The sequence below is a fragment of the Lycorma delicatula genome, chromosome 4 (assembly GCF_047948215.1).
Source record: "Lycorma delicatula isolate Av1 chromosome 4, ASM4794821v1, whole genome shotgun sequence".
Taxonomy (NCBI): domain Eukaryota; kingdom Metazoa; phylum Arthropoda; class Insecta; order Hemiptera; family Fulgoridae; genus Lycorma; species Lycorma delicatula.
In genome coordinates this window covers 62,315,026-62,332,033 of record NC_134458.1, presented here as the reverse complement: position 1 = coordinate 62,332,033, position 17,008 = coordinate 62,315,026, and the positions used below count along the sequence as shown (strand labels likewise).

Genomic DNA, 17,008 nt, shown 5'->3' with positions numbered 1-17,008 from the left:
AGACTATATAGTAATCCATTATTTCTAATCCATAATAATGTACTTATTATATTTAGTAATAATTTGAGTTGATATAGTATTAGAATATCTTTAAAAAGAATTCAAGATTGGTTTTCATGTAGAACATGTTTTGCAGGAAATGTATTTGTTACATGTTTTTATTTTTGACTTCGCATATTACTTTATGCATATATTTTAACGAGGAAATGAAACAAGTTACTGCATAATGAGGTGAATAATAAATCATTAAAATAACAAAAATATAAATAAATTAAGAACAGGTGTTACATAATATATTTTTTTTATTGATTTATTATTTCCAGTAATTATATATATTTCAAGTATAATTTAGTACTTCCTATAAAGGTAAACATGTTAACTGTACATAGTATTGGAAAATAGAATATAAAAAACAAAAAACAAAGTACAGAAAATTCTTACAAAAATAAATTGTATTACACTAAAACTTGTAAAGTGTTCATGTAGAAAAAAATAAAAATTCATACAGCAGATCCATATAGTTTTCATCCATTTTGTAATCTTGATCTTTTGGTATTTTTGCTAATATCTAAAGTTTTTAGGTGATTTGGTAGTTTGTTATACATTTTGGTAGAGTTAATTTTACTACTTTTTTGATATGTTGCTCTGTTTACTGTTGGAAAAACAATATTCTTATTTTGTTTTACACTAGTTGATTGCATATACTGATTTTTCAATTCATTATAGTGAAATTTAAATAATTCAAATTGGAAGGTTAAGTGGAAAATCATTCTTTTTCTTAATAATTTTAACTTATGTATTTTTTTAGACTTTATAGGATATCTTTTATGTTACTATAAGCCCCATCCCATTCAACAATAACATATATTGTTATTCTGTGAAGAAAGGTGTAGTAAATTGTTAATATTGATTGCCAAGACAATATTCTATATAAATACTTCACAAATATGAAAAGTAAATAATCTATTTTCTAAATTATGTATTCAGTATGGATGTCCCATTTCATGTTAAAATCTATCTGTACTCCAAATTATTTACATGATTCAACTCTCTTTATAGGCAGCTTGTTAATATAAATGTCAATTCTGGCAGGTACACTATCTGTATTTTCCAAAAGTCATGCAGACAGTTTTGTCTATATTTAAGGATACCTGATTTACACATAACCATTCTTATATTTCGTTAAGTTTTTTATTCATATTTAGTGTAGCTAAATCTTATGTTTTACCAGTACTCAAACTTCAGTATCATCTGAATAAGATATAATAGTAATTTCATTATCAGATGAATGCAGTATGTCGTTAATATATAGTAGGAAAAAAGTAGTCCGAGTATAGTACCTGGGTTACACCAGAGCTGTTAATATTCAATTTCAGACCTGTTAATATTTTATATTTTTGTTGTTTGTTTTCTGTTTAATAAGTAATTTAATTAGATCTAATGCCATATCCTGAATACCATATCTATGTCATTTTTGGAGCAAAATTTTATGATTTGTGGTATCAAGACTAAAAAGGTAGTAATTAATAGCCCTAAGTTCAATTTATTATAAATAAAATAAGTAATATATCCTAGAGCAGTGTTTCCCAACCTTTTACATCTGCGAACTGGTGAAAATAGGAAAAATATTTCGCGGACTGGCATCAGCCAAAAATAAAAAAAACAATATATAAATAGGTATTTATTTATTAAATCTAATGTTATACAAATATAATTTTTATTTAGTGCGACATTTGTTACTGCTTATTTTTTAATAAATTTGATATACGTGTTTGCAGGTTTGTTTCTGTGAGATGAAGCACTGTATTAACATCCAGTTGCTTTCTTTGTTTGGTTTTTATTACTGACATAGTTGAAAAAATTTTTACACATAAATAGGAAGTCGAAAAAACGACCAACAATTTGATAGCTTTATAATAGAAAGATGGATATTCTTTATTGAGAAATATCCGGAATTGAGACAATGATTGCATTTTATGTCTGGACACAAGAGTAAGATCAGAAGTCAATTTGATCAGTTTTCCTTGTCACGAAGATCAAGTGCGCATGAATTTACATCTTCCAAAAAGGATTATTAATCCAGAGGTTACCTTTATGTGGATCTTCAGTTTCAGGGAAATATTGATTAAAATTTTCAGCTAAAACCCCTAAATGTTGATTTATTATGTTGAATATGAGGTTTTGATTGATGTCAGCAGAAATCAAGAATTTTCTGAAAAGTGGAAACATTTCTACATCTTTCTCTTTTATGCGATTATCCCAAAAAGCCAGTTTCTTTTTGAACTCCTCAATTTTATTCGTAAGTGTAAAAATATTCATACAAGATCCCTGAAGAGAAATATTAAGTTCATTAAGAAGGCCAAATATGTCGGCCATATACACAAACTTAGCCAGCCATTCCTCATTCTACAAATTATCTACTAGGATAGATTTTCACTCTAGTAGGAATTGCATCACTTCTTCTCTCATTTCAAAAAGACGTGCAAGAACTCTTCCTCTTGATAACCGCCTCACTCCTGTATGGAGTAAAAGATGTTGGTGGTTTGAGTCCATACTCACGTTCAAAGTCATAAATAACCTGGAATTCATAGCTTGACTATGAATTACATTAATTTTCTTCACCGCATCATTCATCACTGTATGTAATTCAGAGGAAAGCTTCTTTGCTGCTAGGTGTTCCTGGTGGATCATGCAATGAGTGAACAAAGCATTTGGGTGTGTAATTTCTTTTATTTTTGTAACTACTGATTAATAACCAGTCATGCTAGTAGCCCCATCTGTACACACTCCAATGTAAGCCCTGAGCTTAAAAATACTCATTAAGGTTATTAAATATCTCTGAACTACTGGTCCGTCCAGGTAAGTCAAGGCAACATAGAAGTTCTTCCCGTAAGTCTTTATTGTTACTATATCTCACAAAACAAAGTAAGATAGCATGGTTACTTACATCAGTTGATTCATCAAGTTGAATCACAAAACATTTTGATTTCTTGATCCCCTCTATAACATGCATTTCTCTATGTCAGTAGCCATGTCAGCAATTCATCTCATTATAGTGTTATTTGAAAGCAGTATAGCTTCTAGTTTTTTAGCTGCTTGAAGACCTAAAATTTCTTGTACGTCATCTATGATACAAGGCTTTACTAACTCATCCCCAATATTATATGGTTTCTTTGTTTTAGCTATGCGAAGAGCAACTAAATAAGATGCATAAAGAATATATCTGTCATTAGTTGTCATCTTTTTTATGTGATGCTTTTGAGATAATAGCTGGTTACATAATACAAAAGAATCCAGTGACTTATCAGTGTAGTCCCTATGGTTCATATGCAAACGACGAGTCAGTTTGGACAATTTCATAGCATCATTTGAAAGAATTTCGAGACATACTACACACAAAGGTCTTGGCAATACTTCATTGCCAGGAGCTACAACAAAACCAAGCTTTAAATAATCTTTTTCATAATGTCTAACAAAGTCTCCTTTTTTCTTTTTGATTTCTACCGTTCATTCTAAAATATCAACATATTTATTTTTTTTTGTTTCTTCTAAACTTTCAGTACTAATACTTGGCATACTTTCGGGGCCAGCACTACCTTTCTCAGGAATATTATCCTTGTCTATAATTATATTAAAAAATGTTAAAAGATTTTGCTGCTGAGCTTTTTTCTCATTCCGATGGTTTTCAAATTTTATCAAATTGAGAACATGAAAATATTTAATTATTTCAAATTAGAATATATATTTAATATGTTCTCTTTTGATATATACACATTTATGTATTTAGGTTTATATTTGTGGAAAGTAGTTTAGAGGTTTAAATAACCTTAGAAAGGACATAAAAAGTTTTAAATTTTTTTGTGGAATGGCACCGGTCCGTGGACCAGTGGTTGGGAAACATTGACCTGGAGCATCCTTTGTGCCATATTGCCTTATCGAAATAATACCACATTCATTGATAAAATTGAAAATTCTTTTATAAATAATTGTTTCCAATATTTTTGATGTATCTGGTAGTAAAGTTCAGTCTATAGTAAGTGATTAAAAATGTTTCTACAGATTTAAATACTGGCCTAACTTATGCCACTTTTAAAGCTGAAGGCCAAACAAATTTATACATAGATTGGAATTATGTTCAAGTGGTAGAGTTATAAAGCAACTCATTTTTTTTTAAATGTTTACATTTATATCATAAACTCCTCCAGCTTTATTTTTAATTTTTTGGATTATCGTGTTAATTCTAAGGAACTCGTAGGTTTCATAAAAATAGCTCTATTGTTAGATTCTGGTAACTTTAGTCCTGCACTTTCGGTATAGTTATTTTATTTGCCAAAGTTGATCCAACATCTCTAAAGAAATGTGTTTAAATTATCAGCTATTTCTTTAGGGCTTTCTATTCTATTCTTATCAATGATTTGTTCAACTTTTCCTTTCAAGTTAGTAGCAGATTTTTGCATTTATTTTATTATTTATATAGTTTCATAACTTTTTGTTATTTGATACTGTTAATACTATTTTTTTTTTCATGTTCAGTTTTGGCCTTACTAATTTACTTTGCCTAATACCTTACACTATATTTTATGCTCATCTTTCAAGACTAAGCTATTTGGATGTTTTTTCAACATATACAAAAACTCTTTGGTTTTTCAAGAGGTGATTAAACTTGATGTAATCCATTTATTTCTAGGCTTATTTTTATTTATTTTTATAACATCCTTCCTCCTTAGTTATAGTTGATAACATTGTCACATGTTATATTCCTTTTATTAAAATATTTAAGTTTTTTTAGGGTTTTCCATAAACAACACATCAAGTAAACTTTCTTTCTTTGCTTTAAATTCTAAGACTTTATAGTTAATATATTTTTAAATAATTTTCCTATCTTCATTTAATATTTGTGTTTCAACTTTTATAAAAATTGGATAATGATTACTGAATGGGCATGCATATTTAAAAGATTTAATATTGTCTGTGCTTGATTTAATGTAGAAATTATATATATAAGATCCATGTATTACAGAATCATTTGAATGTGTAATTAATTTATTAAAGTAAAGCTTATACTGAATGTTTAATATGAACTTTAACACGTCTATTTTATATCGTGTTTTTTTTTTACTTTTATTTGTTTTTGTATGTATAATTTATCTTATATTTACATGATTTATATAATATGTATTTTTATGTACTGATCACAATCAAGATTTATTTATAATATATGCATTTCAGATGGCTCTTTAGAACTCGAACAGACAACTGTTTGTTATCCAGAAACTCTCATTAACTTCATTCCTGGATGGTTTGCTTGTAGAGTGGTTTGGGAAACACATTTTACTCTTCATCCGAGGTTAAAGACTGGTCCAGGCCCTAAGCCAAGATTGTCTCGCGGGATTCAAGCACTTCGAACAGTATTGAATAGATTCTCTGTGAACAACCGAAAAAATATGTTTGTTTATCAGGATACCTGTGAAAATGTATTTTATCTCAGGTATATTTTAGTTTCTATACATTTTTTTTTGTTATCTAATTGCATTAATAAATATGCTGCATTGTATTTGATAGACATTCTCTTATTCTTAATTATTTTTTAAACAGGTTCAGGTTCCTTTTTGTTAACAGGTTGCATGAGAAAACACAGATACGTACTTTAGATACAGATGATGTTTCACCAGGATCTGTATCTCGTAGTTCTTCAATAAATTCATTGAATAGAGAACACATCAAGCGTCATATAGATGAACAATCATCTGTCACAAATGTAAGTTCTGTGGATATGTCTAATCTTATTTGTTAATTAAATAGAGTTATGTTAGTTTGATATTGTTTAATTTCTCTTAGAGTCGACTCTGCTTTCTCAAATAGCTGTAAATTTTGTTTGTATTCCATTTCTGAAAGCTCTGCTAGGAATCATCCTTAGGTATATCACTGTAGATGAACTGAACTATTGTTTTTTTATCACTTGATGGTATGAGAAAATAGTTAAAGATAGAATGCTTGTGCATAGTGCCTTGATTGGTGAGTGCTGCAGATAGCAGACAATCAATATTTATAACATTGCTATTACACATGTCAGCTAATTAATTTACAATTCTGTCCACTTTATGTATTATGTATATTTATTACTGCTCCTGAGTTTTACATCATGGTTTTCATTATTCTGTTGTTCTTGTCATCTGATTTCAAAGTCTTTCATCATGTATTTTATGACTGGAAATTCATAACCTTTGTGATATAGCACTCTTAAAACTGGCCAGTTTTCTGCAGCAAAACAGTTAAAACTTTGGCATGCTACACTGACCTATCAGGGTACTTAGAATAGTCAAAGAAATTTTACATAAAATACAATAGCATAATCTGAGTAGTATGAAGTCAAAGAACTAGTAGTTATGTAATAATACGTGTATATCTTAATCTCACTAAAAACTATTTAAAGTGCGAAAAAAATAATTTTACCAGAACTTATTCATATTCCATTATTAAAAAATATAAATTATATACTCTTCTTGGCAGAAGCGTCAAGGTGATCAACCATTACAGTTATTCACTAGATGCATCATATCTAAGTATCTCTAATTATTCTTTTAAAACAACTAAGCTTCTCATTTAAAAAAATTAACTCTGCTTTCATTACTAAAATTAGGTTTTCAACACATTTGGCCAGTGGTGATAATTTACCTTGCTGAAGTATTTAAATAACTTTTGCCTCCTACTATTAACATATGGAATTCTGATACCTTTGCTAGAAATGTTAATGTCACTGTTTCTATGTATTGCCTTTATGTAAATTTTGCATTTTTCTCTTTGTTTCCTAGGATGCATTGCTCAAAATATTACATTCTGTTATGTATGAATTTTGACGCACAATCAACCCTCTTTGTCAAATTCCAAAGTAACTTCTTCTACATGCTTCAATCTTCAAATTGGTAACTCCCTATTGCTGTACTAGATTACAGAACAGTATTCCAATATCAATCTAATTAGTGTGATAGATAGAGGTACTGAATAGTGTTAATCTGCTGAAATTACCTATTCTCACAAAAAATTAACCCTAGATTCCTTTGTGCTTTGAGTGTTATAATATCTGTGTTTTGTGTAAACAAAAGCTTAGCATCAAAGGTAACTCCTAAAACACTGATTAATTCTGCTCTGTATTTCTTGAGTATCTATCATTTATTGGTTTGGTACTTATCTTTCTCTTTCAGTAAATCTTTTTTCTATATTAAGTTCTGTTATTAATGTAGATGAGTTGCTAATCTACAACATCATTTGGCCAATCTTTTGCTCCAAGTTAGATACGAGTCCAAAAGATTTAGGCACCAAGTCATCACATACACATTTCATTTTAATAGTAGTCATTTTTTTCCAAATTCAATAGAGTTGGCATGTTTAATTCTGTTCACAGTTGTTCTGGGTAGCACACTTGTTGACTAAATTGGAAACTGGTGTATCAGTTACCTTTGGTTATACAAGAGCAGTCGTCACATAGAAACTTGTTCACCTCATTAACAATTAGAAAATCAAATTCCTTGTTAGTAATATCACATATTCTAAGTGGAATTAATGTCACGCATGAGTTATTGCATAGTAGATGTTTTTGCATTCTATGAAATCCTTAAAATTTGTTGCACGACACTAGATGGACCCATCATTTAGAAAACTAGCTAACCTAACCTGTAACTGAATTAAAAACTTCTTTAGCCATCAGTTGGCATATTTGTTCTAAAAAATAAAAATTAATTTATTAACAAAACCTTTAGCTTAAATGAAAGAAAAAGGAGAATCGCTTCCTTGACGTGCGACTGAAAAAGAAAGGTTTGACCACACAATCTACATAATGGCAAATTTTAAAAGCAAAAATCAACCAACAGGAAAGATGAAAATATCCAAAAAGTATGAGGGAAGAACTCTTCAAAACCTGTGAAACGTTGGCCCATTTAGTCATCTTGTGGAAAAATCCAGTAAATTAATCTCACTTTCAAAATCACAGCTTGTTGCATAATATAATAAAAATAATAATGGTAATGACGATGATGTTTTTACTTAAGTTTTTAACACTGTTAAAAAAGTGGTATAATAAATTTTCTTCATTGTCATCCTTTTAGCCACAATTAGAACTGGTTTTATTTGTGACAGTTGTTGCACAAGAAGATTATTTATATTTATAGATTTTGTTATGTTAAATATAGTAATATAGGTCTATATTAATCTCTTTCTCTCTCTTTCTCTCTCTATATATATATATATATATATATATATATATATATATTTGTCACGACAACTTTTGGCATCTCCTCCAAATTCTGTTATCAAAATCACCTCCACCAAATTCTGTTACGAAGTATCCATCAGGTTTCTGCTGTGCAACTGGAAAATAAATTTGCTCCTGGAGCAACATACAAAAATTCAATTTCTTTCTCTGGTAATGCCTGGGGGTGGTGTAAATGTTCACTTCTTCTTTGCAGAGGTTTGTGCACAGACTGTGCATTCTCCTCGGATCGGGTCCTTTCCTCCTATTGCTGCTTCCTAATTCTCGGGGTGCTTGAAAATGGGAATGTAGTTTTGTGGGTCATTTTTAAGGGGATTTATAACCCATACTCAAATCGAGCCGTTTGAAATTGACGTTGGGGTAAAATGGTTTTCTAAAGTAAACGAAATCGAGAATATTTTTATTTCTCAGGATCAGGAAATAAATGAAATATTAAATACAAAGGATGAATTACATAGAAAAATGGTTTGTGTATTGCAGTTGGTTCAACAACATAACGCAATGCGAGATCATATACTTTTTATAACTAAGAAATAGTAACAAGACCGGACAGTTCATATTCATATGAGAGAAACTTTACTAAGGGTGATGACCTGTCTATAACTACGCAACACAATGAAATATGTAATATAGAAAAAAACTTTTTCTCTTAGTCTGAGATCCTTCCTCGGGTATAACTGAAATTTTATTCAAAATATTATTATAACAAATAACTTTAAATAAAGGTTAATATGGCTTAATTCAGTTGTGAAATAATGAAATGGTTCGAACTTCTCTATACATTTGGGTTACTGAAATTGGCCACTGAATGTTTGATTGATTTTCCGGAAATATTAGTGAAGTGCCATGAATGTGAAAATTAAATAAATTGGGAATTATTTTTATGAAATTAAGAAAATTCCCTATCCTCCTGTGCAATGAAATTTGGATATCTTTCTTAAATAACTATAACAACACTAATTGGTCCTTATGGAGTCAGTACCTGTAAGTGAATAAAATACAACTCATTCTTAGAATATTAAATAATCATTCAGTAAACTAAAAAAAATGTAGAGGATGATTTAAATGAAAAAAACTCTGCTAATAATAATAATAACGTCAGTCCCCATTTATTAACAAACTTATATTCTAAAACAACAATCAAAAATAAAAATTAACTTAAGCACATTGAATTATTTTCCTGAAAATTAAAGCATGATTATTGAATCCTAACTTGTTTTTTGTTTTGTAATTTCATTAGTCTCAAACTCCAACTATTCTTTTGGTTAATAACGAATTACACTTGATTAAAACTCTCATATGACATTGAAATAAATGGAAAAAAACATAAAATAGAATTTAGTTCTTTCTTTAGAATTTATTATTCTAAACTCAAATTGCGCAAAAAAAAAAAAAAATACTAAATTAAAGATAAACCTTTAGCTATACAGTGAATGATTTCATTTTTCTTGAACTTGGTCAAAATGCAATTAAATTTCAATTGAATCAAATTATTAAATAGTTAAAATAAATTATAAAATTATAAATGAAACATTTTTTTGGAGGATATGCTACAAAATGTTAAATAAAAAAAAATTAATTTTTTTAAACTCAATATTCACATTACATTGTGACAATAACCTTAGCTCTAAACTTATTTTCTAATTATGTACAAAGATAGAGATTTTTAATAACTTACATTTTTATTCTGTGACCAGGATTACTCTGGTTCGACTGTTGAGTACCCTCGTCAGAAGTTCGAAATAATAGACTCTACCAAAGAGACCGTAAGTTTGTACAAGTACTCCCAACAAAAGCACGCTTTCACAAAAATGGTACCACCTATCCGGTGAATGGTGGTAACCCATTCTTCTAATTTGTCAAATCGGTCGGGTCAACCTGGCAGGGAAAAATTAGCTGAAGAGGCAAGTCATTTCCTTTATTTTTGACTTCTCACATGAAACATGATGTTATTCGAAAGGCTGTTGAAAAATTAACAGATTAAAATGTAAGGGGATACTTCCTCAGCCAGAGAAGGATAAAAACTGTAAAGTAAGCAGAAATAACAATTAAATAAAATAATGATTATTAATAATAATTGAAGATTATTAATAACAGGAAATGAGTTTTAAAAAAAATTAAATAAATGAGAAAAACTTTCCTCTCTTATTAACATTGTTTATGGCTTAAATAAAATAATATATTTTACAATAATATAACAAGAATCTTTCTATTAAAATTTTTATTAAGAAAACAAGGTTTTTTCCTATTATTATTCCAAAATATGACCCGAAATATTAAGATTGTGATGGACCTTGTCACGCTACAATATATATATATATATATATATATATATATATATCAAAAGACAAAAGTATAAAAATTGTTTAACACCAGGAGTACAGAATTTAATAATGCTTCTTACCTTATGCTTATTATTTTTTATAGCACTTTTGAGGTTTTCCCTCATCATCAGTTAAACTGTTCTTTTTTTTTTCTCAGATCACACATTAAATTCAAACATTAAAATTACATCATATAAAAATATGTAGTCAAAATATTAAAAATATGAAGTTAAAAAATTTGTATTATGTGGCTAGCCACACATACAGTACTGTACAATAATGTACTACATATTTTTATATGTTTTAATTCTATTGTTTGAATTTAATGTGTGATTTGAGAAGTAAAGAGAAGTTGAACTGATGATGAGGGAAAACCTCAAAAATGCTATTAAAAAATAATAATGATATGGTAAGAAGCATTATTAAATTCTGTACTGTTGGTGGTAAACAGTTTTTATACTTTTTGTCTTTAAGATATTAGAGCAGAGGGGAATATAGACAAATGCAGTAACAAAAGAATTGTTTTTGCTAAGTTTATTTATTTATTTATATATAAACTTTAAAAAAAAATATATATATATATATATAGCATATATTACATAACTTTTTTTTATAGATATATATAATGAAATATAATTTAACATATATACTTTGTAATTCAATCAAATTTTTTTCTTTTTCTTTCAGTTTATCAACAGGTATTATTCAGTTAATAAAAATTAAAAAAAATAAATAAAGTTGAATTATTTTTAATTTAACAACAAATAATTCATGAAATACCAAATTATTTACAACTAGTTGTTTGATAACAGCTACTCTTAGTGAAAAATATTTTTTCAGTTTTGAAAATAAAATAGCACATGACATAAACAATTTATGGTTTTGCTATATAGACTATATGATTAGTTATAATGTTAGTGATAGATTAATTATGAACATCTTATTGTTTTAAATAAATTAAAATCTACTGCAAATTTAAACTTAAATTGAGGAGAATAATAAAATTAATTTATTAGGTACCTTCTTTATAAGGAATATAAATAAAATATAAAAATAAATACATGTTTTCAGTAAATGTACTTTTTTTTGTGTGAATTCCCTTTAATGATTTGTTTTGTTTCATAGTTTAGGTGATTATAAAATAAGGTAATGGCATTTATCTGTTCATTCAGGTTAAAAATTTATTGTATGCAACAATTAAACAGTTTCCTATTAAGTCTTATACACATAGGGTATAATTCAAAATTATGGTAAATTTAAGAATAATTATTTCTGAAAAATCAGCAGAAGTAGAAGTAAGAGTTACGAGTTTAGGGCTAATGTGTTATACCTTTTAAATACATTTTTTTATCATCAAAGTTTAATGAATTATCAATCTGGTAAATTTATTTTCGATCTACCTATTTTGTTGTCTATACAGATTTATGTCTCTTATATAGTTTCAGGCGTAGTATTTTTAGTTAGTGCCATTAATTGAAAATTGATTAATTTATAATTATTTAAGTAGTTAGGAGTGCTGAATTATGTCTTAAACTTTTTTACAGAAAGAATCCCGGCCGAGATTAAAATCATTTGGTGAGTCAGGTGATAGCTTCAGTTCACGACAAGAAGATTACATTACACTTAAAGTTCATGGAATATCAGAAGCTGGTTGGTTTTCTCTTCTTTGCTCTATTTTGTTGTTAGTTGTAATGTAATATTTTTTAAAAATAAGTTGAAAAAATTTTTTTATTGTGATGTATAAAACACTTCATTTGCTCTCTGCTGATATTCATTTATTAGCCGTTGATATAATTTTCTTAGTATTGCTTTCTAAATCTTAGTTTTTTGTAATACATATAAGGATATCATAGCTAATTGTTTCATCAGTTATTATTTTTGTTGTTAATAATATTTTTAATTTATTCTCCGTCTCATAGGTCCAGAAGTTAAATGTGAATTGGTACAGGTGCTTCAAAATCGTCTCGATGATGCTGTTCTAGAGGTTGTATCTGTGATGCTCGCTCGTAATCCCATGTGCAAATTATCTCCTGATGATGTTCACTTTATTCAGAAGCCAAACCATCTGCCAGATACTGTAATTCAGGTACAGTTATGAAATTGCAAACTTTTTTTTGTAAATATGTCATTAATGTATTGTTTTTTTACAGTGGCAATGTCAATAATTAAAAATTTGACAAGGGTAAGAGACCATTCTTACACAGTAATTGACAGTACTGAAACAAATCTGGATAATTGTTTGGATGAAGATAAAAGAACAGGTTTATCAGATAATTACATCCAAAATATAATTTTTTGGTTTGATGCAGACATAAGTAGATATGCAGATCAAAGCATACCATGTAAGTGATAGATGATGTATCAGTAAATTCTTTTAAAGTCAGTTAAGCAGTATATAATACGCTGAAATGTGTCGGCAGAAAATACTAATATAAAAATCCATAATTACTTCAAAGTAACATTTTGCTGTGCGTAAACTAAAAGAAATAATTTTAGAATAAATTTTAAAAAATAAGAAAAAAGAAATTGAGTTGCCAGCGAGATAAGAATTTTTTTAAATTAATGATGCATTGGATTTTCTTAATTTTCTATAAATAAAAAATGCTAAAACTACTTCTATGCTAAAACTGCTGAATGCATGTGTTAATTGGCCCTTTAAAATTTAATTATAAGATAAAGAGATATCCAGTAACTGCACATGAATAATGACCTGACAGGTAAAATTAAAAAATTAATTTCAGTTTTATTTGTTTTTGAAAATAGTTGAGTAAATAACTAAATGACTTTTTAGTTATTTACTCAACTATTTTACTAATAACTATTAGGAGTTTTGAAAAGTGCAAGGAGTTTTGATGACATCAAAATCAACTACATCTAAAATAGTATAGTGAAAAGTAAAAATTCAGATGTTGAAGGTAGTACTGATAAATGTAATATGAAAAGGAAGATTAATGTGTAAAAATTTCTAAACATAAACAGTAGATTTGCAATTCTTGTCTACTTAGGGATCCAACAACTTGTATAATTATTTTTATAGCGGTTAGATTTGCTTATTTTTTTATATTCATATCATCATCTAGGAATCTGCCTGGTGGCAAGTCCCTTACATCAGTGCTGTCTTGATTCATTTCCATCCCAAGCCTACTCCTTCATCCCCTTGTACTTTCCAATCTTCACCTCATCTATTAATTTCATCCTTCTTCCTTGCTCCCTTTTTCCATTCAGTGCAGATCTCAAGATGTCACTCTCTTTAACCACATGTTCTAACCGATTTCCTTTTCTTTTGTGTACTTCCCACATGATCTCTCTTCTTTAATCCTGTTTATTCCTTCTTCATCATCACTTTCTCCATCCATCTTCTTCATATGTACGTATATAATACGCTGAAATCTGTCAGCAGAAAATACTAATATAAAAATCCATAATTACTTCAAAGTAACATTTTGTTGAGGCTCAAAAGCCTCAGTCCAGTCCCCCTCTCTCTTTTCCTCATCATCTGCACTTCACTTCCATACAATAAGACACTCCATACGTAGCATTCGGCTAACCCCTTTCTTAACTTTAACTTCTTAAGTCCAGATTTTTACTGCATAGTGATTTCCTCTTCTTACTGGAGGCTTCCTTTGATATTGCTATCTTTCCTTTTATTTCTATTGTGCTTTTATGGTCCTCTGACACTATATACCCCCAAATATCTCTAATTTTTTACTTTACCTATTCTTCCTTTAGTTCTAACCACTAAATCCTCTTTATTTACTTCCACGTACATTTATTTTCATTGCATAATCTTTATATTCATATAAGCTATTATAAAAATTATAATTTAAATTTTATGATTAATATTGGCTGTATCCAGCCAAATTTAAATTTTATGATTAATATTGGCTGTATCCAGCCAATACACAAATTTTTATGATTAATATTGGCTGTATCCAGCCAATATTAATCATAAAATTTAAATGTATACATAAAATGTATATAAGCCTGTACAGGCTTATAAACATTATGAACTATATGTTTAAATTATTTTAATTAATTATTAATAAAAGTATTGTGATAGTTAATATATTATTTTAATTTAGAATTTTTTAGTTTATTTTCTTTGATATTGTCACATCATTGATGGTTTCATGGTATCATTAAAAATTGTATCAAATCAAATAAAATAATTAGTTGAATTATATGATGTTCCATAATAATCTATAAAGAATAATTTTTTGTCATTAGTCTCTTGACCGGTCTTTCATACTCTTCTTTCTTTTAAATAAATTAGATATTTAAAGAAGACAAAGATTACATTTCCTGATGTAGTTAATTTTTTACTATAGCCAAACAAAACAGAAAATAACAACAGAACTAGAAGAATGGAAAATTGTTTCAAAACTATAACAAAGAATGGTTTTTTTTTATAATCACTTAAGTTTTCTTATGACAAGAAATGATTTTACCGTTTCTGGAACCAGGTCGTATATTACTTGAAGTCATAATGTTCAATTCTCCTAAAAGGTCTGTCCTTGTATAAAATGTAACGTGTACATATATAAATATACAAATTAATATTCCTTTGTTAAACACAGTGAAAGTGACATGTTTGTCACATAAGTTTTTTCTTGAATATTCCAGAAATTTTTGTCACATGTTTAGTAATAATGTAATTTTCCATACCCACAAACTTGTTGTGCCATATATGACAATATAATTGCTGATTGACTTGTTAACTATGATAGAAAGCCATCTTTCAGTTTCTTCTCTTGGTATGTCAGCAGGGACATCACATCAGTTTAGAGTGGATCTGGAACATCAGTTTAGGATTAAGACCTAAGCAAAGCCTGGGGCTCACATTGTCAATAATTAACAATAAGTACTTAGTTGTAGTATACCTAAAGGCCTGAGAAGGTATTTGTTACATGTTTTATTATGTTTAGTTGATTTTATGTTTTTTCTTCTTTTCTTGCATTTTTAATTGAGCCATGGTGGTTTTGTAGAGTTCCTGTTGCTAAAATAATTTTTTAGATAATTATTTTCAATTGCCTGTCACCTTTATTGCAAATTTATACATGCTTGGCTCATTTATAGGTTTATTTGTATTAAAAGAAAAATAGCTTTTTTCTAGTCACTTTATAATGTGTTATAGTTTTTTGCTCCAAATCATTGAATTTAAAAGTAAAACAGGCTATTATATTTATTTGGGAATTGGTGTTGGTGTTAGTTTTCAGCATTTATCCTTGGCTGGTTAATGGATCAGTAAAATGCAGGAATTGATATCTGGGTAAATTGTGTATTATTTTTGACAATGCAGTTAACAGCTGATTTATTATTGTTCAGAAAGATCACTGTAGTCAGTTGTTTAACCAATAATATTCTGAGATATTTTGTAGTAGATCAGAGTAAATAAAAAACATCATATCAATGGTAATTGTGAATTTTATGGTGGGTATTTATAATTGAAAGTCAGATCTTTGTATTTATAGATTTATTAGTGAAATGGTGTGTGTATGGTGTGTTAAGTTGTCAGTATTTTAATTATTAATTTTGGCAATATAACACCAGTTTCTATATATGAAAAGGAATTAATTTGTAATTTCTTTGTTTGCTTGGGAGCATTACAGAACAATTTTTATTGCCAGTAAAGTTAAATACTTATCTCTTACTAATTCAAGAGTTTATGTGTTTCAGTTTTGTATTCCCACTCATGCATCACAATATGTTCAGGCTTTAGCGCACTATTTGCGCCAGAACCTTCTGCAGTTTTTATATATTCCTAAGTATACGGATTCAAGACCTCAGTGCCACTTTCAGGTCAGTATCATTTATATCTTTCTATGTCAATTTTTTTTTTAAAGAATGCTTACAATAATGAACAATGTTTTTTCATATAATGCTGAATAATTACATTAATATGCAGAAACAGAATACTTGTCCAGATTTTAATGTAAGGCTGAAGTTGTATTAAAAAACAAATCTTGAACACTTAGTTAAGAAACATACCCACTCATGTGCTAGTATATCTGTAGAAATAAAATCTCTTATTCTAAGAATAGTGTATGGTCAGCCTATATCATCATCTTAGATGCTGATCCTCTTAATAATCAATTACCAATTAGTAAGTGTTTTATTTGTAAGTAATAGGTTGATTTCCTTTTTTGAACTGAGCTCATTAGAAGTTTATTTTAAGATTTAATTCTTATGTCAAGTGTAAGCTAATTTTAACTTCTGACTTGCTCTATACTCAGTTCAGAGTTGACAGGAGATAGTATTTAAAATAAGAAAAAAAGCCTTCCGCAGGATGGATATTTCATAACTGAGTAAATATTATATATGTCAAGTCTGAGCATTAATTACACTGAAATGGATCTCCTGATTTTCATGTTTGGTATACCAACTTTTAGCTCATTCAGTATCAGAATACTGAATGAGC

The 17,008-nt window shown here is 28.3% G+C and overlaps 1 protein-coding gene across 2 annotated transcripts in view; it reads left to right on the top strand.

Annotated features, from left to right (window-relative positions):
- The window catches only part of LOC142323459 (KICSTOR complex protein SZT2-like), a 342,875-nt gene that overhangs the window by 216,412 nt on the left and 109,455 nt on the right, over positions 1-17,008 (top strand). For both annotated transcript variants that reach the window (XM_075363101.1, XM_075363100.1), the window contains 5 exons: positions 5,230-5,488; positions 5,620-5,758; positions 12,135-12,240; positions 12,510-12,676; positions 16,267-16,389. In XM_075363101.1, the coding sequence (XP_075219216.1) occupies positions 5,230-5,488; positions 5,620-5,758; positions 12,135-12,240; positions 12,510-12,676; positions 16,267-16,389 (794 nt within the window). The remainder of the gene's footprint in view (positions 1-5,229; positions 5,489-5,619; positions 5,759-12,134; positions 12,241-12,509; positions 12,677-16,266; positions 16,390-17,008) is intronic.